At 36.3% G+C, this 27790-nt stretch overlaps 1 protein-coding gene across 1 annotated transcript; it reads right to left on the reverse strand.

Annotated features, from left to right (window-relative positions):
- Positions 1-2400: 2400 nt before the first annotated feature.
- On the reverse strand, positions 2401-27686 carry anxa5a (annexin A5a). Its single transcript, XM_044363793.1, has 12 exons — positions 27663-27686; positions 23502-23586; positions 20695-20789; positions 17042-17155; positions 13482-13572; positions 11823-11902; positions 11372-11422; positions 9770-9863; positions 7898-7993; positions 7638-7696; positions 5928-6050; positions 2401-3938 (listed from the first exon to the last, which is right to left on the reverse strand). The coding sequence occupies exons 1-12, from the start codon at positions 27663-27665 to the stop codon at positions 3879-3881; spliced, it is 951 nt and encodes a 316-aa protein (XP_044219728.1). The 5' UTR covers positions 27666-27686; the 3' UTR covers positions 2401-3878.
- Positions 27687-27790: the final 104 nt, after the last annotated feature.

Below are 27790 nucleotides of genomic sequence, written 5' to 3' on the forward strand. Positions count from 1 at the left end.
AATTCTCAAGTAGCCAACCAGGTGCAAGTGCAATAAGAAAGAGCAGTAGACCGAAAGATTTAATTATTCAAGAAAGGAGCTATTTGAAGTAGACAAGCACATAAGAAATACTATAAACAACAAGAAAGTAGTGCAACAATCAACAAAGTGTTAGAAGTTTAAAGGGGCTCAAGTGTTGAGGTGTTAGATATTCAGGATTGGATCAAGACTGTTAATGACTCTGAGTTTGGTGGAGGCAGTTTTCTAGCATCATTCCTCCCCATTCTTCCAGGTTTTGCACTTCATGATGCTTTAAATCTGTTCATTTTCTGTTTTCCGAGCCAGAAGCATTCTTCCTGAGTGGACTGTGGATGGTGTGGACTTACAGGTGGCCTGACTGCTTGTGGCTCCTGATTGGCTGAGAGATGTGGGCCTTGGTCACACCAAACACAGCGAGAACACATCCCAGCACCATTGACACTAAGGAGATTTGGCACAGTGTGTGTGTGTGTGCGTGTGTGTGTGTGTGTACACCCCAGATTACATGCTCCTATGAATGCCTTTGTATGTGGGCATTTTCTTTATAAAGAGCTTTAGGCTCGAAGCAGCCAAAGTTACAGAGAGCTGAAGGGAATTAATGAAACACCACAACTATTGCATTGTTAGTGTAAAATGAGACTGATAAGTGTGTGATGTTGCTAATGCTAGTCAGCACGGATCAAGAAACAGAAGAAATCAGCATCCACCTGCTGCAGCATTAATTGGCTTGTTAATGACAAAAATCTAATTTTCATAATATGCATGACTTAACATAACATTCACTAGGAATATCTGGTGAGGAAGTAACATAACCACTCTAAACTGTGTAATAATAATAATACTTTATCATTTTTATTTGAGAGTGAAATGTGATGCAGGAGGCTTGTTTACAGCAAATGAGCTTCTAGCACAGAACATGACTAATGACAACCAGAGCTCTCAGCCACTGGCCACCTACATGCTGAGTCATTCTTATTGATGAACAACTGCATCAACCACCCAAACTGTAGACATGATATGAGTGCTTTTGTGTTATGGCACAGTTGAGATATTAGATATTGCACCTGTTAAGAAATAACAAACACATGGATAAAATTATAGTGTTTTTTATGTGTAAGATTGTATGTTTCTTGTAGAAACTAGTTTATGGGAACTTGTGGAGCCTCTGTTCAGTATGCTTCTGGATGTGTTTATGTTTGCACATGAGTTTCAGTAATGTATCTATGTACTAATATGACCATTACAAATTTGATACAGATTGTATTATCTTACTTTGTTTTTTTATTTTTTGTGGCTACATTCAAAAAATAAGGCTGGCATTTTTTATATTGTTCTTATTGTTGACAAATCTTATGTGCCAAACTAACAATGAATTGATCTACTTACAAGTATTGTGTGTGTATCCAAACTCTGATATATCTTATTCTTCTGTTCCGTAGACCTCCGTTGTTGTCCAAATACTATTGATAACATGTCAGTGAGCCACACAGTTGCACTGGGTGACATGCTCTTTCATCATGAAGAGTTTGGGCATGTTAGTTTGTTTAGAAACAGCTCCAAAGACTAATAATAGCAATCATGTTTTGAGCCAAAAACTCTTCGGGAGCAAAGAAACATGTCACCCAGTGCAACGGTGTGGCTCATCAGTGTGTTTTCAATAGTTTTTGGACAACAATGGAGGACTACAGCACATATATAAGATATATAAGGCACACACAATATTTGTAAATGGGATCAATTCATTGTTGGTTTGGCTCTGCACATTAGATTTGTTGACAACAATAAAAAAAAAAAGAAAATAGCCAGCCATATCCTTTAAGGGTAATGACTTTTCAGTAGGTTCAGTAAACGCATCATGAACTCGCCCTGATTAACTTCCTCATTAAAGAATCACTGAAATTTGTCCAATCAGGTTAGTTTGCAGCATTAAAACTGGAATGTCTCAACTCAGCAGGTGTACCTCATTAAAATTAGACGACTGCTATCAACAGCTGGATCATATAATTGGATAAATGCCACATATATAAATTAAATGTTTCCCGTCCTTTCCCAATTTTAGGAGTCTTCTTGTATGAATTTATTCATTGTGAGTATTTTTTTGAAAGTCCAGTAAAAAGGACCATTGAAACATGTGAAAAACCATTGAAACATGTGAAAAATTATAATACCACATAATATGTCTAATATGTGGTATTATAATGGTATTTCTATTTACTTTATTTTGCTTCTGTTTAACCTTTTGGGAGACATTAGATATGTTTGGAAAATTGCTAAAAGTAAAAATAACCGTCAACCTGTTCAAACTGAGTCTTAACATTTATTCTGTAAACAAAATATACATTTGCAAAACATCATACTTATCTTGAGCCACAGCATATTTGAAACAAAATAATATAGTAGCTTAATCGCCATAAAAACAAGCTCAGACAGCGAGAGAAATTCCACTGTGACTATAGATACAGAGCGAAAGTAACATCAATTTACGAGTCTTTTTGCAGGGATCTGGAGTGAATACATGTCTGCAAAGAGAGCAGCAACCTCCAAGGGAAAGCATGCCAATACATGAAAATGTTTTCCAACTTGAACCTTCAGGTGGTTTTTGAGTAACACAACGTCTGGCAGATGGAGATTTGTTAAATGTAAGGAGGGGCTCTGAATTACGCAGACACCTGTGAAAAATCACTTGGGTTAATTTTATGTAATACAAGTCTGCGTCTAAGTGATCATTAGGATGAATTTATGAATCCAAACTCAGATAGTCATTTACATAGCTGTGTGGGAGTAAACAAACTCGCTACTCTAATTGGTGTGCTCCCTCGAAGATCACCCTGTCTTGGATCTCTGTGCATTTAACTAGAATCATAGAGATAAAATGGTGCAAATAACTGTATAATATGTAATTAGTAAAACCTCAGGCCTAACAAACCTCAGAACTTTATTTTAAATTCTAGTTCAGATGCATTACAGGGACATTTGCACAAAATTATCCACAAGACAATAAAACATCATTTTCTACAGTGAGTTTTCTACCAATTCAAGTAGGAAAATCATAACTAATAAAGTCAATAAGTTTAAACTGTTACTCTTTTTGAAGTCTTACTTTAACATCACTCATCATGTCTCAGAATGCATCACAATTACAGGCTTTGCTGCCACCGTGTGGTGCAACTCCAGCAAAGTGAAGCCATGTCCTATCTATTGATATAAAGACCCAGTTTGTTTGACAACATGCGCCATCATGCAGAAAGATATGGAGGCACTAGATGTCTCTGTATGAGTCAACAAATGTCTAATATCGTCCCATTACTTATTGATCACTGACAGCCGCATTGCAATTCAAGTCGGGATCAGCAGTTCATTTGTAATTAATGAGAGCCGGTGCACTGTCGACATGTAGTGTTTAATAATTCAGCAGCAGTATTGTATTTTCTAAGTTGCATTTAACACATGCAGTGAGCACTGTGCACAAATAAGGTAAACAACTAACTAATTGTGTGTAAATTTGACAAGAAAAAGAAAGACAATCTAGGTATTTCAAAAATGAACCAAATATTTAAGTATTTCAAACATGGTTACAATTATTCAAAACATCAACTTTGCTCAATATGTGTGTTGGTTTGAGCTGTTTTCTGATAAAATTGTATCTGACATTAAAGAAAAACTAGATAACTTTTAAGTGAATGCTAGTCACGTAGCAGATATTGTCACATGTCAGAATGACAAGCGGGTAATTCACACTAATTCAATCAATAGCAAGCTAAAGTCAGAAAGAATCAACAACTCTCAATCAATAGTAGCTTTGTCTCGCAGCACCACGGTGGCTCATCATTCAGTGCTGCTGAACACGTCGTAAAACAGCATTAATCATTTCCACCGCAAAGGTAAAGCAAGGCCTTCTGGTAATCTCCACTGGTGTCCTCCTGCAAAAAAAGACAGACATCAAGACATTTATTAGGTGTTTAAAGTTTCACTATCCACATAAACACACCTTTAATAGATTTGTATCACAACTGACTAAGATCTTTTCACTTAATTGGAGTTTTAATGGTGTTATTTGTTTTTCATTGTAGTCATTTTTCATTCAAAATGCCCTATGGTATGTTTTTCCAATGACGATTGTATTTCACAGTGACATATGTTGCAGCCATTAACCATGAGATTGGCGTCTGGATCTCCCGCTCCTCCTCTCCACATGTCGAAGTGTCCTCCAGCAAAGACAATGAACCCAAAATTGCTCGTATGTGGGGGAGGAAATGTAAGTCACTTTGGACAAAAGCGACTGCCAAATGAATGTAATGTAATGATGTTGTCACCAATCAGATGATCACATGTCCCTAGCCTTTGTAAGCAGGCTCAGTAAATTCTACCAAAATTTAGCCAATAACTAGCTCATGTTAGTTGTATAGCTCATTATTGTAGCTGGCTTGTAAACAAATTCTAAATGAGTCAACAAGTCACAGGTATAAATTAATGCAATGCACAGATGTGTTAGTAACCTCTCCGTTTATTTAGCTCAACAGGACAAGAGACGCCACAAGGCTAATCAGCTAGCTAGCTTGGGTTGTGAACATTTTTAAACGTACTATTTTTTTTATTTACAGCATCAAAAACAATGCAACATTTTACATGGAAATAAGACAAGCTTTTAATTTACATTGCATCATTTACGATTAAATCAGTGGTTCCAAACTCCACATAAAATCAGTGTGTAGTTGTGTCTCCTTGTTATGTTTCAGATGTCTGTCAGATGAGTTGTTTGCTACTCTAAACTTCATTTCAAATAAATAAAACCCAAAGAGTAAAATGCCAATATGTCACAAAAATGCAAAGATGAGAGAAAAGTTCTGGAAAATGAATCCAAATGTATGTATCAGAGCTTTGTTTGTTGTCTTTCCTACACAAATTATCATCTCACGCTCCCTCAGATTTATCTTCCGACTCTTATAAAGTCCTGAAGCTCAAATAATGACAACAAAATGCTTCTTATGCACTGATTCATCAGTATTAATAATCTACTCTATTAAACGTATTTAATATAATCACAGCCCGTATTTTCTGCAAAACAATTACTTTTACTTTTAGCACTTTAAGGAAATTTACCTGGTAATACAACTTTTTCTTAAGTAGGATTTTAAATGTAGGACTTCTACTTGTAATGGAGTATTTTTACATTGTGATATTTCTACTTTTATTTAAGTAATGGATCTGAGTACTTCTTCCACCACTGATAAAAAGTCATGAGCTACAGTTAGCAGCATCCTTGACTGTATTACCATTCAAAGAAAGAAATGCTATTACTGCATTAATGTCAGCAGAATCATCATAAAAGTCATAAAAAGTGATATGAAATGGGCCACTAGAATAAAGAAGTTAAAGTCTAATATCTAAAAAAAAAACTACTAAAGCTGCAAAAACACATTACATTGTTTTATTTCATTGATTCATATGAGTATTAATTTCTCATTTATGTATTCATCTATCTTTTAATATACTTATTTATGCATTCAGTATTTGGGATTTCTAATGGAGAATGGCAATAACCCTCCACTGTCGGAACATCTGGCCCCAGGAGAACAGATTAATTCACTTCGGCTTGTGTGAAAAGCAGAGAAGTGGTCTCATCTCGCTGAACAAGTCATTTAAAGTAAATCACTGGTCTCCACTCCATCACTGCACTCACATCAATGGTGTATAAGCAGCACAACTATAGTAAACCCAGCTGATACTTTAAATGTGTGCAGAGGAGGACTAGATGAGTGTGTTTTGCAAAACTGAAGAGAATTACATCACATCTTACAGCGATACATTTGCAAAATATGAGACTATTTAGTAAATATCATAAAAACAAACTAAATATACAGAAACACTGAAAAGGTTGTTCGAAACTTTATGTTCTAGTGAGAATATACCTGGATGGTGGTGTAGAGAGAGGCGCCATATTTCTCTTTGAAGCTGGCTCTGATGTCCAACATGTCCTCCTCGCTCCTCGACACCATTATTCTCATCAGGGTGTCATCATCAGTTCCAGCCCGCTAAACACAGAAACTGGAGTTAATGAAATACGAAAAACTTCATCTTCATTTAGCAAAACTGTAAAATACCTTTCTTTTATTTATTTCAAATGCAGCAGTTATATAGCAGTATATAGCAGTTTTTCTCCTTTAGATCCAGGGAAATAATCTATGACACCACAATATTTCATATGGTATAGTGCTATTGTAAATGTACCATAGAGAAAAAACTCTAAAGTTAGTCTTTCAAAAACTCAAATGACTCTATACATAAAGTGGACTTATTAATATTATTAATATTAAAATATTATGCATCAATGGCTGTCTTGCACAGTAGGAAAAATCAGTCACACAGTCACAAATCTAAAATACATCAGTATTGACTGTAAAATGGTGAGCTGTGATGTAAAGTAGCAGATAAAACATGCAAAACCACTGGTATGTTTTTGGCTGGTGGCTATAATCAATATCTTATGTCAACAGTTGATCACATGATTATTTGTATGTGAAAAGGGTCGCTCGTAGTGATGAACGCAGAGAGAATTATCACCCGACCTTGCAGTTTCCACTCAGCTCTAAAGCATCTTTCAGCTCATTGTTTGAGATTTCTGACCCTCAACTTTCAGTCTCACTCTTCTCATAACATTGTTTTCAGATGCAGCACTGATGTCAAAACAGCACAGAAAATGGTTGTTTTTCAGTTTTGCCTTTGGTATTAGAGAGAAATCCTGGATATCAGGTTCTGCTTTACTTATACCAAAATGAAGATGGTACTTTGGTATAAGCGTTCTCATGTCATGGTCAGATAACTAGCATGTTTCATCATTCATCACAGAGCAGTTCAGCACTTTTGTAGAAGTGTTGTTACAAGAAACATATAGGATCACTTCATGTTCATTATTATTGGATCCCAATTCACAGCTCAATATCAGTAATGTTATTGTTTCCAGATATTCCCAGAGGCTTACATCATATAAGTCATTTATCCTATTTATTCTTCTTCTTTGCTTTGGTATAAGCTTTCTCATATCATGGTTGGATATCTAGCAAGCTTGATTGTTTGATCAAATAAAGGAATAACTTGATTGTTTTCAGATGCAGCAGGCATCTATTTTCCCCTCACTGTACACTACCTGCTCAGCACCAAACAGCAAGCAGACACAGTTAACATCCAGCTGGTGAACATAGTGGAGTATTTAGCAGCTAAAGAGGCAGGAGTTATTGGAAACCAGGAACAGAACTTAAGTTTTACTTTCATTCATCAGGTGGACAGAAACAGGACTCCACATGTATGCTAATGTTGTTCTGTGTCTGCTGGATGTTTAAATATTCAACATTTAGCTAACAGATGTGCCATACCAATTTTGTAAGGTGGTAAAATGTGAATGTTGAGTTTAAAGCTTGTTGTTACCAAAAAAGATTAGTCATGCCCCCATGAGACTGCAAGGCATCAGATAAATGAAACAAGTTAATTTTCTTTATTTTTATGTCAAAAATCCTAGACTGAGTGTATTTTTTTTCCAGGTAGTGAGCTTAACCATTAGAAAACAAGGCATACGTTGGAATATGAAGAACTAGAGTGGGATGCTGGGGGATGCTGATACCTACCCTCATGGATTTGTATAGTGATTCAGCAAAAAAAGCTGGGACACTCCTGGTACATTTCACTATGGAGGGGAAAAAAACATGTTTGTCATGTTAATCTGATATAAGATTGAAACTGATTCCTGTTGTCAAGTGTAATCTTATGCTGTATTTCATTGTAATATGCATGTCAGACAAAAACACAGAGGCCCAACAGGGATCACTGTTCTTTGTCCTCTGTTTATGGTCAGTCAATTATCATCCTGATAGATCACAGGTCTTACCAACAGCTAGCAATAAGTCCTCCAGATTCCCAGTAGTCTCTCCCTCAATACTGTCCTCTATGTCAGAGCCAGAGAGCTTCTTGTAGGCATCAAACACTGCAGAGAACAAAACAACCACAGTGAGACTTTGATGTTCCCTGTGGAGTGGAAAAAACTCTCTTCAGTATTAAAATGTAACACATTACAGACACAGTGTACTTGTGAGCAAGACTTTTCTCTTTGAGTGCTTAGTTTCCCTTTGCTTTCTACATTAATATGTTACTTTAATTGTGTTGTGTAAATTGCATTTTATTATACTGTTCTGTTTTTATTACCTGTGTCATACCCAATCCACTTTATTAGGTAAGTCATAATCAGAAAGCAACATTGCTTTATGCATGGATTCAACAAGGTAACACTACAACCACCTTCACCACTTGAGGATCACACATATTAGAAAACTCTACTTTTTTATTATTTAGCGGTGAATTTTGCAAACTCTAGTAGAAGTTTGGTTCACTGCTGTGACAACTTGGACAAAAGTATATGGTTGTATCTAGAACACAAGCCACCTATTACTAATGGATGGCTGAAACAATGTGTAAATGCTGCTTATTTCAGTGGCTTGAAACAACATATCTTTGACAAGCTGTTGGTTTAGATCCAGAGACAGGCCATCAGAGTGAACTGAAGTCACTGTCATGCTCCTGAACCAGACTAAGATGGTGAGTACTTCATGGCCAAGTTGCTGAAACGCTGAACATTGGAGCGAATGCAAAACGAATGTGTCCTCACCAGAAAAACAACAGCATTGGTCATGTGTTTAAACACATAAAACGACCTTCAAGCTTCAATCTTCAAGCTTTCTTGACAAGCAAAGTAAAGTAGTAGCGAGATGTCGTTATATAAAACATTTTAGGGAAGAGGTTGGTGTGAATGGTTGGTTCAACAAGGTGTCTGACTTTAACACTGAAGACAGCAGTTCATGTTCCTTCTCATATTGACAGTTAACATTAGTTGAATTTAAACATGATGGCATGTTTCCTTAACTTTAACTAAGAAGTTTTAGTTGCCTAAACTTTACAAACCGTAACTATAGAAATAGTAGATTTTGGAACAATGATTGGATTATTTTGGAAGACACTAACAAGAGACCTATTTTGTTGTTTAGGTATGAGGGTTTGTTGATGCAGATGTACAGTACTCTAAGATACAGTTCCTCCAGTGGTCACTGCACACTCCTGTTCACATTCCCACTTTATCTAAACCATTACCTGATTTGACTGGCCTTTTGCTGCTAGACTCTGTCCACTTTGATTTTTCAGTGAGTTGTGCACTCAGTCAGCATCTGGCTGACTTGCCAGCTCGAACAAGTTCTTGCTATTTTCTTCTCTGAGCAATTTTTGCCCTCAGGACCGCCGTGGGGCTTACGGTTGTTGTTTATATGACCATTCTTTATGAACTCTACAAACTTGCTACTTTTTCCTCATAATCTAAAGTTATGAGTCTAGGTTTTTGTGTTGTTTCAGCCTCCCCTGCACAAAGGTATTTTTGCATTTTGCCTCATGTATTATTTTCCTACTTGTGTGAAAACAGATCAATTGAAATTCAAGGATGTACTCTTCCTCCTGAGATGTGTGAACTATCTGTTAGCAACAATGATACCTCATTCAAAGTTGTTTAAGTCATCTATTTTGCTCTCTCTTAACATCAAATTGAACAATAACTGACCTTTCAAAAGTTTTTGAATGACTATGGAAGGGTGACTATTTGTCCGTAGGCGAAAAAATAAAGTATACCATAAAGTGGATGGTAATATATGTATCAGCAGGCTTCTTACATCTAATACAGATCACAAAATTCAAATCCTGCTTGGCACAAACTCACTCTCACCTTTTCTGAGATGCTCTTCGCTTCTGTTGCCAAGAATTGTGATGAATTTTTCCTCATCTGTGCCAAACTTGCCCTCCCCAGCAGCATACAAGTCCTGTAATAGCAGATACAAATTTGTATCACACACACACACAGTAGCAGCCTTGTGCAGAAAAATGACTTCCGATGCCAAAACAGCACAGAAAAGTTTTGTTTTTCAGTTTTGCCTGTGGTATTAGAGAGAAATCTGGATATCAGGTTCTGCTTTGCTTGTACCAAAAATGAAGATGGTACTTTGGTATAAGCGTTCTCATGTCATGGTCAGATAACTAGCATGTTTTATCATTTGATCAAATGAAGAAATAACAATTCATTCATATAAATAATGTATTTTGTTTTTTAATTACTTGCCCATTGTTTATTTCTGTTGGTTTGATCACAGAGCAGTTCAGCACTTTGGTAAAAGTGTTGTTACAAGAAACATGCAGGATCACTTCATGTTTATTGTTATTGGATCCCAATTCACAGCTCAATATCAGTAATGATATTGTTCCCAGATATTCCCAGAGGCTTACATCCTATAGGTCATTTATCCTATTGACTATTCTTCAGTGAGCACTGTGATTCGTTCAATGCTTTCTTGGCCTTTAACTTTACTGCATCTTGGAGAGCAATCTGACAAATACGACTCTATATCTCTAACATGTTGACATTTTGAGGAAGATGATGAAATTGAATTCTATACGATTTTTTTTAAAGCTGCTGTATCTTGCATTTTATCATAGATGGACTATTGCCACATTAATGCCATATTATATTTTAATATTTATACCATTGAAGTAGTTATTAATTATAGTAATTATAGTAGTTATTGTAAACAATGAAACGCAGCAGTTTTTAAGGGTGATTTTTAGCCATCAGTTTGCAAAAACAATCTGTTGGACCACTTTACAGCTCCCAACAGGAAGGATGCAATGTTCTCACAGGTTATAATTTCAAATATTACCTCATCTGGCTGGTTGGCTTTCAGTATCCTAAGAATTACATCCATACTAGATGACTCCACACCTTACGATTTATGTCCAGTGCCAACAATTGGTGCCATTGCAGGAGGTAGTAAAGTATTAGATCACAGGTCGTACTGTACATACATAAATTTATGTAGCAAGGCAGAAAATATTGGTGTGGAGGTAGGAGATGTGGAAGGTCGTGTAGCACAGTTGACACTCATTTGGGAGACTGAAGTTTGCTTTCAGTCACAGACTAGCCAACAGACACCAACTGTGTTCATTGCCTAACCCAAACCATACCTTAACCCCTCCATAAACTTAAACATACTGTTGTTACCAAGAGTGGATATTGCAGAAATTGAACATAAGGAAACACTGGTGTTGAATGTATTCCTGGGTTTTGCAGAATTGTCCAATATTGACGTCCTTGTCTGGCGATATGGTTGGAGTAAACAACAAGGAGGGATCAGAGGACAAACAGCAACATCTTCTTTGTGACATAGGGTTCATTGAGTAACAAGGATTGTAGAAAAAGGGATCATTTGTGACAACAGAAGATATGTGAAGCAAAAAAAAAATTGCCCGATCTTGCCAAGTTTTTCTTGCTTCTTACCTTAGCATCTTTCTCGATCTTTTCCTCATCTACTCCCTCCTCCCTGCTCCCCTTCACAGCCAGATGAGCATTTAATCAGACAGAAAGACACACAAGTAGACAGACAGGTAGACAGGTGGACAAACAGGAAGCAAAAGTAGGTCAGGCTGGATGGAAACACGGTGAGCTCAGACCTGCTCAGAGCCTCTCTCAACCCAGGTAATCCCTGAAGATTACATTATCCGCTGAGTGTCTCACAACCATGAAGATTATATTTCTGTCTGTAAACAAAACACTTGAGAAACCTACTCCAGTGCAGTACGCTATCATCCCCCCCCCCCCCCCCCCCCCCCCCCCAACCCACACCTGAACCTCTCATGACTGTGTAATGGCATCACTAGAGGCTCACATTATCAGGAAAGGAAAGGTAAGTCTTTCCAGCAGCCCCCCACCCCCCCTACCCCTCTTCTACCTGCAGGAGGATCACCAGTAGTTTCTGATAGTGCCCTGAGGTGTCACCGCAGATATCTTTTTCCAGCTTGCTACCAAACTCTGGAGGAAAGAGGAGAACAGGGGCATAAGATTGCTTACATTTCCCACTCTCAACAGTCACTAATAGTTGCAATCGACCCAAGTGGGTCGTCCCTTTTGTTTTGCAGGAAGACAGCAGAGATTTGATTATCCGGCTAATGGACAGCATGGCCTTCTCTTTTGCCCAGATCAAATAAACTGGCGTCTTTGCTTTTGGCCCTTGGTGCCTTTGTTGTCACGTATGATTTTCCATTGCGGTTTGTTGCAATTTAAGCTGTAAGGTATGTTGGAAACATTTGTTACAGCGACACATTTTAGTGGGCAGGTCTTAAGGGAGGTACAGTGTATTCACTGTACCTCCCTTAAGACCTGCCCACCAATGACAGAAATGCTCCATATTACAGTGGGAAATGCTCCGTATGCTGTAAACTAGCACTGTGCACCAGGGAAAGTCTTCTGAACCTTCTACATACTGGTGAAAACACTATAGATGCTATAAAATGAAATAGGTTAAAAAAAACATTTCAACCACCAGTGTCAAGCATTTACACCCATTGTAGTCTTAACATTTCAGCTGTTTTTTTTATTTATTTATTTTTCACAACAAACGTGTCAAAAAATTCTAGTTGCCTCTGACATGAGGCCACTTTCTGCACTCTTATTTGATAGTGGATAGTGGACAGGTGACAGGAAATGAGGGGAAAGAGAGAGATGAAACGTCATGCAACTAAAGTCCCCAGTCGGAATCAAAAGTAGGAGGTTATGAGGTTTGCATCGTAGACCCTTTGGTCACCAGGACATCCCCTGTGTGAACTCTTTGTTTCTTGCAGTGTTGCAATTTTGTACTTATGTCTCAAGTGGAACAATGACAAGACAATCTTCAGTCAAATTATACTATAACAAAGTCAATTTAATTGCACCAGTCTGCCAGCAAACTAATTTAGATAAAAACACTGTGCAGGCACACACTGTTGTCTTGGATTGTATAAAACCATTTAGGTAAACCATTTTGTTGGAGACTGTCCCCTCAAGAAAAAAGTCAGCATGAGTCATTTCAGCAAATTCCCCAAAACAGCTTCTGTTTAGATTCAAGTGAGAAAACCCTCTAGCAGCTGTAAGAATAACATTTGTCCATCAGGAGTGAAGGACGCTGTTTACTGCTTTCTACCAACAGTCAATAGTCTAGTTTTGTTACTCTTAATCATGACCACAATCATTCCCTAACCTTAATTAAGTGGTTATTAGTGTTACTATAGCAACAAAAGTCCACTAACCTTAATTAAGTACTTATTTTAACCCAAATCTTGATCTTTTCCTAGTCCTTTTTGTGCCTAAGCCTAACCAAACCTTAACCATAATGGTGCCACAGTTTAATTTTTGCAATGGTGATAAATAGACTCAGATCAGAAAGTGCTTATATGTGTGGTTCGGGAAGGCAATTTAACAAATTTTGTACAATATTTCTATATTGTGGATGTTAAAATTAAACTACTTGGTCACATTTTATCCTCTCACAATAAACATGTAACTAACCAATAACAGTCACAGTAAACGTCTTTATCTGCTTTTGTCTCTCTCTTTCACAGCTGAACTAAGTCACCTTTCTTGTACACTTTGACGATATCTTTTATCTGTTCGCCGGTCCTGGAAGCCAAGATCTCAATCAGCACTTCGTCATCAGTCCCGGCACCCTGGGAACCCAAACACAATATGTGGATGAACTCAGTATGAGGCAACATGGATTTGTGTTCTCATAGCAATCTTATCTTTTCTTATGTCATTACATCTGATCTTTGGTTGCAAAAGAGCAATATAAGTGATTTTAAAAAAAGATTAAAGCTGAAAAATGTTAAAGGAAAATGGTTGAAGAAAATAAGAAGTGTAATTTGTGAGCACATAGGTATGCAATTAAGAAATTAATGAACTCATTAAAAAAAACAGTACTGTAGAGAATTAGACTTTAGGTTCAAATGTACCTTATAGCCAAATATCTTCTCTTTGCTGTAATTAACCTTCCAGCAAAACATGTTTGACATATCAAACAAATTGAGCAGGAGGTATGATGGAAATGTGGAGGCCAAGTCCTAAATGCTTTGCACTTTAATTAAAGAATAATGAGAACAAAAAATGTTCCATTTGTAATTTATGAGAGGATCCAGGAGTTTGATAAACCTATTAACCTGAGGCTTCAAACTTTATGAGCCTTGATTGTAAGTACTTTATGCCTCAAGAAATAAAATGCCTAAGCTATAAAACACAGGAGCTGATACTGTAGCTCTAGATTATAACACCAATAAAAAGCCATGATACGTGGGCTCAGATACATATAGTTACAATTTGATGTGCAATCTTACGTATTTGAGCAACATTACAGGTTCAGTAGATGAAAATGAAGAAAAATTGGTAACGCTTTATTTTACAGGTCCTTTAATTTTATAATAATTTCCTGGACATTTTCTGAGTATTTTGCAGGTATGTAACAGTTAATTTTAGAGCATTTTGCAAAGGCAGTGGTACAATTTGGTACAAATTATAAGAAAATGGAAAAAAAAAACAACAAAAAACATAATAATAAGTGAGCATCTAGCAATAATTTCCATAACACCTTATTTTACAGATCCCATACTTTCTTACTAATTTCCAGGACATTTTTTTTCTCATTTTCACAGTAACAGTTACACAATTAAACATTTCTTTGAAAGGGTTATGTAATTTGGTAGTGTGTGGAAAATGCCCTCATTATGGAGTTTTTAAGAAAGAATCTAATATGCTACTATGTAGTTTGACACACAAAACTACACACTGAGGTCTAAGTTGAATCATTGTTAAGAATCTAATTCATTAAGAAGGTTTGCAAATTAGCAAATACATAAGAATCTAAATATAATGAGAGGATACTTTCCAATTAAATCAACTTAACACGTTTTTCTGTTTGTTCTTATAATTTGTACCAAATTTTACCAACTTTTCTGTAAAATTAGCTAATTTCCTGCAAATAATTCAAAAACATTTCAGGAAATTATCATAAAATTAAAGGAACCTTTTCCTAGATGTTACAACCTGTATTGAGCACTGAAGACTAAATATATGAGGAGTCCCCATTAGTTCAAACCAGAGACAATAAGATGTGCTTGTGTCTCCAGAGTAGCTCTAATGAGAAACAGCCTCAGCCTCTGACTTTCAATAAATCTGAAGCAGATCCATGTAGACACATCCAATTTATGAAAATGACACCATATGAAATATGATTTTCATTATGGAGCACATGTATTGAGTGCTTGGGTCACATAATGTGTTACCAGCAGGTTGTCTCCCATATAAAATCTCAACAGTCACTGTGGTGTAGACTTGTTTTGTTCAGGGAGTGTGGAATATGTTTCAGTATAGTGTAGTACATGTGATGGATCATTTAATCTTATAATGCTAAATGTGTTTTCATGGCAGTCACCACAAGTAGCTTCATTTCTGCTAAAGCAATTTTCTGAATTAATGTGAGCACAGTAAAAAACTGCCATGACAACGCTGAACAACTTCATACCTGTGACAAAATCATTCAGTTCATCTGTTGTGCATCAAATTGATTGTTCTGTGTCCTTGCCTTTGAATTTTCAAATTTGATAATAGTCTAAGGTATTTGCACACTGTCAAAACTTTTTTGAAAAAAATATTTTTTCTGCTAAATGGATCAGATGCTTAAATTCAATATTACATTATTTGATTATATTGTATGGAGTCCCTAAAGTCCCAAAAGGTGGTATTTTTTTTATCTTATGCACACAAGAAAATTATACTTGTGCCCACAAGATAATAATTTGTTCCCACATAATATTAACTTGTGTGCACAAGATAAAAAAAATACCACCTTTTAGGACTTTAGGGGCTCCGTAAAAAACATAACAAATTGACTGTTCAAATAAAGCAATGAACGCCGCCATGTTTCTGACATACTTGAGAAATCAATAAACTATTAAAAGCTGTAAATGCAACTTACCCCTGTAGTCTTCAAAGCATAGACCTATCATGCCTTTACTGTACGGATATTAACCTGTTCCCACAAAATAATTATCTTGTACGCACAAGATAATATATTGTTCGTACAAGATAAAAAAAAATATCACCTTTTGGGACAGTAGGGGCTCCGTAATATTAACTGCTTGGAGGCAAAATAACTTCACAATGAGCCAACAAACCCACAACTTAAGAAATTATCCCCTCATAAAGTTGTTATGTCTGACATCTTAGCGAACAACTGCCTACTTACACAACCAGACATTAGAAACATTTCACTCATTTGGAGTCGTGTTTTTGTCCACCTGACAAATATATGATCATATATTCACTCTCCTTTTAGCTCTATTTGGATCTACACAGAGTCCTGAGGGAAAAATCTGGCTCTATCTGCTAAATGCTCCACTGTATTCACCAATTAGCTGCCAACAGCTAACCTTGTCTGTCTGCTGTTTGGTGCTGGGCAGGTAGCACTAATGAATTCAGAGCCTGCTGTTAGGGGGATTGAAGCCAAAGAAAAGAGCTAAAAAAAAAAAAAAAGAGGTTCAAAAGCTTTCCCAAGCTGCAGATTGGTAATAATTTATTGTTAATATAAAATATGTATTGGAGCTTTAGCTATCTTGTCTATGATTTAGCTTAAAACATGGTCAGAAGAGAGTTCCACTGCCTTGTCAATCACAGGTTTAACTAACAGTATTAATAATGACTGGTGTACCAATGCTACGCTTTGACAAGTTGAAACGTCTGCCATGAGAAAGATCTGTTGCTCTGTTGTATGTTGCAACAGTTGTCGGAATAAAAGAAACCCCATAAAAAAGTAAATAAAGTGTGTCTATACTGAAGATTTGTGTTCATTTGCATATCTATAAATGCAATAATGGGTCAACGAGAGCATTTGAGGAAACACACTTGCACTTTTGACATTTTTTACATAACTTGTGCCTTTGAGGTGTTGGATATTGTTGGCCAGCTGCCGTTGCCATTAATCCTTGTGTATTTTTAACTCTTTCCAACATTGTCATACTTGTATTTTTAGATTGTCTTTATGTGTGTAAATGAATTGTATTTGTACTCACTTGCCTCAAATTGCCACTTGAGGGACAAATTAAATATTTTCAATTGAATTTAAATGGATTGAATTTCATTGGTTACCTTGAGAGCCCTATGCAGTTGGGAGGCATCATATGAGACAGACGGGGTCATCAAGGCCACAATCAGACTCTCAAACAGCCCACCGAGCTCTGATTTCAGTGCACTGACCAAATCCTGCAAGCAAACAATGATAAATGATGAGAAGAAGAACAACAATAGTAATTGCATTTGTATAGAACTTTACTTTGCATCATTAAAGCTGTAACTTTAAAGAAACCAAACAAATGAGCTATCAATAGTAATCAAGGGACGACTGATGCAGTCGACTCCATTTATAGCCATAACCTTTAAAGTCATGAACCATCATGGATTTCAGCAAAGTGACAATATAATAACAGCATAAACAGGAAAAAAGGGTGAGGGTTTGCTGGCTGTACTTTTCAGGCAGGTAGTGCGAAACCATAGATTATCCTGAAATTATTATGAATCAATGAAACTGTCAAGAAAAATAACTCAGTAGGTCATAATGTTGCCCAAAATGACATATAGCCTACAGTAGTAACATTTAAGTGACAGGAGCAGTGGCGCAGATGTCTATAAAAGTTGACAATTTTCCTCATTCAGAGGAGGATGGGTGGATGGAGGTTATTACCCCAAACAGTGGACTTTGCAACAGGAGACTGTTGTTCATTTCCTGTTTAAAAACCGTGAGTTGAAACAGTTTTTAAAAGAACGTAACTGCGATCGTCCCCTAACCTTAATCTCGTGATTATTATTGTAGCCATGATGATGAAGGTCGTCTAACTTTAAGGAAATAGCACCTTAAACCCACCACGTTTCTCTAACCTTAACAAAGTGATCATTTTAACACAAACCATGATCTTTCCCTAAACCTAACCAAGTGGTTTTTGTGCGTAGACCTAACCACACCTTAACCACAGCATTGCCACATCATAAAACATCAGTATGTCTTAACAATCATTTGTAACAGTTTTGAAAGGCCAGATAAATGATGTTGTCCTGCTGATTACTGTGGATAGGGGCACCAGATTAGAAAATGCTCCGATGTGTCGTTCTGAAGTGCACATGGTCAAACGCTGCATTTGGTCGTTTAATTTGGAGGACTTGATAGAATACATATGGAAAGAACATTTCAGTTCAGTTCAAGAAATAAGAGCATAAGTAAGATTTCACTGCACTGTTGACATTTTCAGAGGAATGGGGACAATCATAAGAGCTGCACCTGCAGAAGAAAAATATATTTACTGTGCAATATTTCCTTAAACTACCAACTAATCATATATTACTCACAGATGGCTGCGTCTAAAACTGATTTCTAAATGCAATTAATCACAGAATGGGAGCAGTGGAGAGAGTGAATGATAGCACATCTGTGTGTTCTTTAGAGTTTGTGCTTGTGTATATTTGTGAATACGAAAACAGCCAGGGGACTGTATAATCTACTGTGCTTGGCCAGAACTCTTTAATACAAAGACACGTCCAACAATGAGCTCTTTGGCAGCTGAAAATATGAGGCTTTACAGGAATGTGTTATATTATCCAATTCTAATGTCATTTTACAATATGTTAACTTCTTCAGATCAGTCAAATCAAAAGATGCATTAGACAGAAGGATATAAATGTCAGACATAAATGAAAACAAATGGAGAGACAGCAGCATGCTCTCCTAAGAGGTACAACTGTTGCACTGTTAGATATAATTTTTCATCTTAACTTTTTGGCACCGGCTCTGGTGTCAGAAGTTATTGTAAATAAGTACTTTAAGTGTATCTCTTTTGCCATCACACATTTTATTATGTGCAATAGAACCACACTGACAAAGTGATAAAAGCAAACAGGCTCATCCAGTGGCTCATTTTGATAAAAGGCTGTAATATTCAGAGATTTTACAGGAGCTACTTTCTGATGCACTTTTTTTTCTCTCAAACTGCTTCATCTATTTACACTTCAGACAGCAATTACAGTATGTCTGCAAAATTCTTTTAAATAACCTCCACAGAAAGCAAATTAACTTTCTGCTTTTACAGGTGGTAATGAAATAACTTGACAGTAAGTGCAAGGGAGCGGAAAATACCTGGGTCTTGTATAACTAACTGCTTTGCATCTGGTCCATGGAGGCTATAAGAAATTGGTCTGGCTGGCTCTTCCACAATTAATTTTTCCCTGAATGACTGTTGAAAGTTGGTGCAAAGTGTCGCCTCTTGCTCTTTGATTCTTAATGAGAGAACAACTTGATGTTTTGGATATTTTTAGATTTTATTATTAAACCTTACTGTAGTAGAGGCAGCTGGAGGTGTAAAAAGTACTCAGATCCTTGTTGAAATACAACAATGTAAAACTACAACATCACAAGCAAAAGTGCTGCATTCAAAAATCAGTAGAAGCACAGACGTATTATCAGCTAAATGTACCTCAAATATCAAAACAGTACTTGTTTTGCAGGAAAATGCCACCTGTGACTGATATATTATTATATATGACATTCATAGATTTTTAATACTTATGCAGCAATGTGTAAATAGCATTTTACTGTTAGGAAATCTGCGTTCCCAAATAGGGCTCTTGCCCCCTACAAAGAGCCACAAAATAAATCTGAGCAGTCATTAGATGGTTTATGGTGTAAGAGAAAAGATTAAATTAAAGTTCTCCTTCACAAATTTGTATTAATTTGTGGCCTTTCTCAAATAACAAATGCTCTTAATTTAAATAAAAGAGCTATCTAAATGAAATTATCTGATAAGTTTAGACAGGAAATTTCACTTTCTATTAGTGCAACTACTAACAACTCATCACAACTACTAACAACTCATCACATCTGAAATTTGATGAGGGGCCCCAAATAGACTTTTGGTAAGGGGTCACAGGCCAAAAAGCTTGGACACCATTGTTTTGTTTTGTTTTTTCTTTTTTAAGATGAATATGGATAGCTGATAATAGACAAGCAGACAGGATACAAGGGAAGAGAGGGGGGCATGATATGCAACAAAGGTCCCAAGTGGCATGCACAGTAACCAATTGGCTACCAGGGCACTCTGAAACCATCGGTTTGATCTCTAGCAGTGAGTTGTATTCTATAAACTGGTGTTATTATTAATAATACTTAGTTATATCACATTATTAATCTGAAAAGTAACCACAAAACTAAAACTGTCAGATAAATGTAGTGAAGTAAAAAGTGTTTTTCTCACTAAAACTATAGTGGAGTAGAAGTATAAAGTAGCATGAAACATGAATACTCAAGTAAAGTACAATTTAAGTACTGCAAAATTGTACTTAAGTACAGTACACAAGTAAATGTGACTCAATCCAATCAATCCAACACTAGAGGCAGCAACCTCTCAGCATGACATTACCGTTCCATAATAAACGATTTTAGATAAATCTCAGAGTGGTTTCATTTGTGACCGTGTCAGTGCTTCAGAGTGGATTTGACCATTAGTGGTTTGCATTAGGAAAAAAAAACTAAATAATGAAAGGTTAATTGAAAAAGGAAAACTAATAAACTAATAGACTTGAGTTAAATACACTTTAGCAGATACCTTTCAGATATCTGAGTGCAGACAGATCGAGGATCATCCAGCTAATGTTGGTGAGAGAGGAGCACACAGTGAGTGACATGACCTGTAACCATCCATTAGTGTGACTGCTGGGTATCATCAGCTCTCTTTTCCATTCCCATCAGCTCATCTTACCTTTCCATACGCCTTTTTGTATGCTGCTTTAATTTGCTGGCGTTGATCGTTGCTGCGTGCCGTCAGAAGCATCAGGATCACGTCTTCATTTGTACCTGGACCAGAAATCAAATAAGCATTAGATAAACAAACACAAGCCAGCATGTTTTCTTTGAAATTTTCTGTCTTTGGTTATAGACTAAGACTAAAGACTAATATATAGTTAGATATAAAGAAGAAAAATCAGCTTTTCATTGCAAATGATGTCTTTTCTCACAAACAACGTTGTTCTGTTCACACCCGACATACAGCAGGAACATGCTCTCCTCAGCAAAACCTGACTGAGAATAACTGACCCCTAAATGAAGAGTCGACCCCTTAAAGCGGGAGATCAGGATCCAAAGGGATTGGCAAAGCTGATGATTTAACAGTCAATACCTCCTGAAAGTCACCAGCCCCTCAGAGAAAAGGGCTCAGATAGACAAATAAGCAGAAGAGCGGCACGTGATATTTCCTCAGAGGGATCAAAATGTTAAATTAGTTCAAGATAATTATGGCACAAAGCCCCGCTGATCTGTAATGACAGAGGTTGACTCAGGTCATCACTGTGCTCCCCCCTTTTACTTTGCCCTTTTTAATTGTCAAGTGAATATTTTCTAATTACTTTCATTGTGAGAGTGCTAAACTGACAGAAAGTGGGAGTAGGAGGCAAAAGGCAAGGCCAGTTTATTTGTACAGCATATTTCAGCAACAAGAGAATTCAAGGTGCTTTACATAAAACATTGAGATAAAGTGCAAAAAAAAAAAACCCACCATGAAGGACATTTAAATATAATTAAAAACAGTAATTAAAGAGCTAAGATAACAGAAAAAATACTAGAATAAAAGTTACAGTGCGGTGCAAGAGATGAATAATTATTTGATTTAATAAGAGAAAAATCTTCAGCCTTGATTTAAAACAACTGCAGCGGACCTGCGGTTTTCTGGGAGTTTCTTCAGATGAATGGAGCATAAAAACTGAACTGTGCTCCTCCATGTTTAGTTTTGACTCTGGGGACAGAAAGCAGACTTGTCCCAGATGACACAAGAGGTCTGGATGATCAGTGTATTTTGGATCTAAACCATTCAGTGCTTTATAAACCAACAGTAGTATTTTCAAATCAATTCTTTGACAGACAGGAAGTCAATGTAAAGATCTAAGAAAGGGAAAAGGTGCTGGTCCTCCGTGTAGTTATATTTACGCCTGAATATTCCTGTAATTCATTGTTGCATCATCAGGCCTATTGATTTACACTACCACTACCACATGACCACTGAAGGACGTTCTGATTACAGGTTCCTATTTTCAAAAAGGGAAATGAGGTCAAAGGTCAAAGTATTCAAAAGTAACCCAAATTAAGATGAGCATTTTTTCAGACAAGACAAAAACTGCTTGAATGCTAATCCACATTACTTATCAGGGAATTCAATTCTAAGGCCTTGAGCCGTGTTCAGAATAAAGATAGCAAAACATTAAAAGAAAAAAAAAAACACCTGCGCACGTTACACACGAGTCTGTGTCAACGGAGGAATGTAGTGACAGGTATCTGTGAGGAAATTATATAAAAACAGAGAGTCAAGTATGAAGGCTTTCCAGAAACTTCACAACATTTTGAACTTCTATTAGGCAGGGTTTTACAGAAAATTACCAACAGTAACAACTTTGTAAAATGTAGAATAAGCACAATGCTACACACAGAACAAAGTGTTGTACCTAGAATGTGTGTTTTGCCATATTTGACAGGCCAGCAAAGTGCATTGTTAGATAATATTGCATTGTGGCAAAAGTTAAGCCTCATTGAAACCAATTAGGATGCTGCATTTAATAGCAGTCTGCACATTGCCTTAGATAAGTAAGCTGTTTGGTAGTAATCATTAAATGAAATTATACTGATCTTATGAATTTGTCTTTAAAGTTTCTTCACTATGACCATGATGGAATTGGAGCTAAAAACCAGTGGCTATTCACTAATCTTCATCCTGATTTGTTTGTAGGTATTACTGAAGCAAAGTCACTTTTACAGTAAAAAAAATTATACTGTGAGGACCAAAATATTATGATTTGACTATTAATGTCACCTTTCTTTCCTAATGTCAGAACGTACCCCTGATAATATCTGACAATGTCTAACTGAAAATAAAATATATATTCATTTGATAATGTTAGATATTTGTACATAAAATATAACTTTTCTTTCCATACATTCAATTTTTTACTTAAAATTGACTTTCATCTGCCTGTTGTGTCACCATTCTACCAATAAGCCATACAAAAATCCAAACAATTCATTTGAATTGTTTGAATTGTTTCTGAATCCACTCTTTGCTTCTGCTATCACATTATAGACCTGACAGTTTTTACTGTTTCTACTTCGACTCCATAGGAAGTGGAGAGTGCTCATTACTGCAGTATTCTTGCACTGCTTTTGTGGAAATGAATTAATGCTGTGACTGTGTCTGTGGAATTGTAGTTATAAAGTTTAAGTTTCAAACTTGGCGATACTCAAACTTTCTTCTAATTAGTCCAAATACAAGGGAGAAGAACTACTTGTTTAGAACAACAAATGGTAAAAGCTTCTCTGACAGCTGCATCATTACTGTTATGTTGTTATATTGGATTTTAGAGGAGGTAGGACAATAGGCATTAAATTGCATGGTAAAAATAATCTTGATTATACTTTTTTAATCAAACTCTATTGAATTTATCAATACTAATAACACATAAACACACATCTGCCACTTTACAGTGAACAGCCGTGGAGACAAGCACTCATTTTCAGGGAACTGACCAATTCCTTTCATGGCTTTATGGAGAATTTCAGCATCGTGTTTGGCGTTGAAGTTGACAAAGGGTCTAACGCTGCCTCTGTACGCCTGTGGGAAGAGAGCAACACAAATAACCTATAAACAAATATATTTTTCTTTATGTTTCTCTATGCCCTGGTTGGGGAAAAAGCTGTAAATAACAGTGAAACAGGTGTATAAAGAAACACTCTGTCTCTATATCAATCAAAACTTTATTTGTACAGCACCTTTCATACAAGTTAGTGCAATTCAAAGTGCTTTACAGATGACTGACAAGCCGATAATAAGACAGAACAAATGTAAAACAGTTTGAGATTAATGCACACAAGAAGTTTTAAAAAATGATATGAAAGACATATGTAATAAAACCAATAAAACACATGCAAGTATGCATCTGTTTGCAGGAACAAGAAGAGGTTTCTCACTGACCACAGCTATCTGAAACCAACAACAACAAACCTTCAATGAAATTTAACATTATGTGCAAATTAATTGTCAATTTAAAGGCAGTAAATGAGCTTCACCTGTCAAATAATAAGTGATGTAGGTTGCTGTACCTTTAAGAGATGCTAAAATAAAATTCATATTGTTTCAACAGAAGGTTTTAGTGCTTTATGATTAAAAAAAAAATTGAATCTAATCTAAATGGCATTAAGTGCTTCCCACTGGATGCTGACAATATTTCATTTTTTGACCATAAAGAAAATTAAGATACTAAATATTGCTGCAGATGACTGTTGGCTGCTGCTAAAGAACATTGCTACAGGCCATCAAAAACCTACATGGCTTTGAATGTTAACTGTCTTAAATCTGGGGCAAGTACTGCAAGTATAATCGAAATCAAGTCTGGCTGCTGCTTTGTGTCATACAGGTAATTTAAAAAATATGCTATGTCTCACTTGTGAGTGCTCAGATTGTTCTCCCGGGAAAATGTCATTTGCAAAAAAAAAAAAAAAAGCAATAAAACATCTGCCTCGGCTCGGCTGTTTCAAACTCTGCGCAGGTGGGAGAAATGAGAGAATATTGTCTTTTCTTCCTCTCAGACAAGGTTTCTGTTTATTATTTCTTTTGTTGGTCATCTGTTTTCACACAGATAAGCTTCTGTGTGCGATGATGTATTCAAGAGAACAAGCTCTTCCTGTTATATGAGGATGTTTCCTCATATTGTCGTACATTACTAATACATCACTGTCACAGCCTTGATCCTGCTGGCTTACATTGTGAAACTGCATATAAATGTGATACCACGGTGTCTCTTTAGAAACAAACAACTTTTTTCTACAATGAAATCAGCCAGTTTATTTAAAACATTATGTTGTGAGTCAGAACATATTGGTTATTCAATTTTCTGTCTTTCCTGCAACATTTAACACTCATCTTCTACAAAGACATCAATGTTAGCTTGCAAATATCAAACTGACTAGTGTCGTGACTGTGTTGATGAGACCACCACTTTGATCCAAACTGAGATATCTTCACAACTACTGGATGGATTGTCATGGGTTTGGTTACAGATAAGGTACCCAGATGATGAATCCAAATTACTTTGGTGATCACCTGACTTTTTATCTAGTGCCACCAGCAGGTCATAGGTGACGTCCACATCAACTAGACGAAAAGTTGACACTTTTGGTTCACATGTCTAAACAATTATCAAATGGATTATCCTGACATTTGGTACGTACATATATTCAAAGATGAATCATATTGACTTTGGTCATATTGATAGTCTTCTGACTATTATTCACTTAACACCACCATCAGGTGAAAATTTAATTCTTTCCACATCTTGGTTCAAGACCAAATACCTTCAAAATTAATGACATTCCTATCAGCCTCAGCTGTACTGTGTTTAGAGCTAATTAGCAAATGTTAGCATGCCAACACACTAAACAAAAATGGTGCATAACTGCTAAACATTAGCTGTTATGTTGTTATGTTATGTTATGTTATGTTATGTTATGTTATGTTATGTTATGTTATGTAATATAACATAACATAACATTTGGCATTTTTGGTTTAAAATTAGTAAAACAATTATTTGATTATCAAAATAGTTCACAATTAATTTGTTGATTGATCTGTTGATTGGCATCTAATTAACCATAATTAATCCAGAGTAATTGCTCAAAATATAAAACAGCAAGCCAAAAAGGAAGAAAATAGACTTTTCCAATAACTCAGCAAATTGTGAAAATATACTGAAAATATCTCTGACAAGGCCTGGAACAGAATTAATGCATGTTTTTAGCTATCAAACTCAATGCTAGTCTCACAAACTGGCTGTTTATTTACTTTTCACAAAGCGCAGTGAGATCAGTGTGCCTCCTTGTCAGCCAAAGTGCCATCAGGGAACACTGTCTCCCAACTGCCCTTTGATGAAATTGAAACCCAGTGAAGAAACAGTAGACACTCATACCTGCAGTTTCCATGCACATGGTAATACAATATGGGACAAATTAGACCACCGTCATCATGAGTTCTTGCCATGGCTTTACGTCTGAAATCAACTTATTCTCATCAGACAGTCTCTCAACAAGCTGAGGAGGATCAAATCAAATCAAGGATATCAAATGAAGCTGCCCCTTCTTGTTCTGTGCAAATGTGAGTACTGCACGAGTTGTACTAATGTTTTACTAATGAGTGTGTCTTCGCAGAAAGGGCTTTCTGTGAACTGAGGATCATCTAGAAGTCGAAGTATCTGCACACCTCAGGTCTTTGCAGTGAGTGCTAATAGGAGATGGACAAAATTGAAGATTTCATGGGATGAGAATTCAATTAAATGTATGGTTTAGGGTTGCATGAAAATCTGAGGCTGGTGCTGACAGTTATTTGTGATATGTATTGTTTAAGACTGATCGTGCAGGCTTGAAGGGGCACTGACCTTTCAAGAGTCAAGACACACTTCATCACACAAACATTAAAGGATGGGTTGGGTTCACAATTTCTCAAGTCTGTCTTAAAACAATAGTCAGGTGCTTAAATGAACATTGTTTTTATTGCTGAAATCCCTTTATAGTGCACTTACAATGTAAGTGATGGGGGCCAAAATCCCCAAGCCTCCCTCTGTGCAAAAATGTATTTAAAAGTTTATCTGAAGCTATAATGAAGCTTCAGCTGTCAAAATGAGTCAGATCAAGTAGATATCTTTAAACAAGGTTTTAAGAGGTGAGGTTAAACCCGTGGGAAGATGCTCTGGGGTAAGCTGAAAGAGACTTATTCACTTAATCAAGACTGGTGGTGAGTCTGTGTCTGGTGGGAAAAGGGAGGTTCTGTTATGCTTATGGCTTCAGAGACCTGGGTGCTGATTTATAGATTGTGCACACATGGCGAAATACTTTCTGAGTTTTCGCTTATTAAGTCCACCACTGAAGTACGCATTCTATGTATTGTGTTTTCACTTTATTTTATCTTATTATTATTATTAACTGGGTTTTATTTTCCATCTTATATGCATTTACATATTTTTATGTTCATTTTGTCTTTTTTCATGTGAAGCACTTATTGCATGTAATTTCTTTTGTTGTACAGCACTTTGAGCTGCATTTTCTGTATGAAAGGTGCGATACAAATAAAGTTATTATCATTATTATTATTATTATTATTAATTGTACAGTCTTTTTAGTGCCAAAATCCTTCTTTTTGTTACTATTCTTTCACCACAGCTCAACAGGGAAACACTGTCCGATGAAACACGAAGAGGGAATTTGATGCTAAAAATTCTGTAAATGTGGCAGATATTCACTTGCTATGACTAACTCAGACTTCTGAAGCCTCATATAAGCTTCAGATCAACTTTTAAATGCATTTTTGCACAAAACGTCTGTGTGGACACACTGTACGTTTTGGCCTCCATCGCTTACATTGAAAGCACATTTGAGGGGGATCTTTTAATAGCCAGTATGAACAGGAGGAATGATTACAGCGAGGAAAACCTCTTTCAGTGTTCATATGACTTGGAAAATAGTGAACGCATCCCTTTTGCTTGCTACCGTGGCTAAACCACATTCATCTGAATATTGGTGCAGTATTCCAACTATTTTATGCAAGAAGAGTAACGGCTCCTCAAAAATTCACTTGCCATTTACCATATCTTTAGGATATTTAATTTATTGTAAAATAAAACAAATCAATGTAACACTTACCATTCTTTTTGCTGATGGAAGACAACCACTCTAACCTGAAAGAAAGTGGGAGGAACAGATTAAACAATTATGATTAGAAAAGGGAGGTTTGGATGATTGGTTGAAGACATGTTATAGTCTAAAGAGTC

The sequence above is a fragment of the Thunnus albacares genome, chromosome 10 (genome assembly GCF_914725855.1).
Source record: "Thunnus albacares chromosome 10, fThuAlb1.1, whole genome shotgun sequence".
Classification (NCBI taxonomy): domain Eukaryota; kingdom Metazoa; phylum Chordata; class Actinopteri; order Scombriformes; family Scombridae; genus Thunnus; species Thunnus albacares.

Excerpts from the sequence above, each read along its gene's own strand:
- anxa5a (XM_044363793.1), bottom strand. Across the intron at positions 11,903-13,481 it reads CGTCAAAGTGTACAAGAAAG|AGTTTGGTAGCAAGCTGGAA; the intron begins GTGACTTAGTTC and ends TCTTTCCTCCAG. Across the intron at positions 3,939-5,927 it reads CTCTCTACACCACCATCCAG|GAGGACACCAGTGGAGATTA; the intron begins GTATATTCTCAC and ends CTTTTTTTGCAG.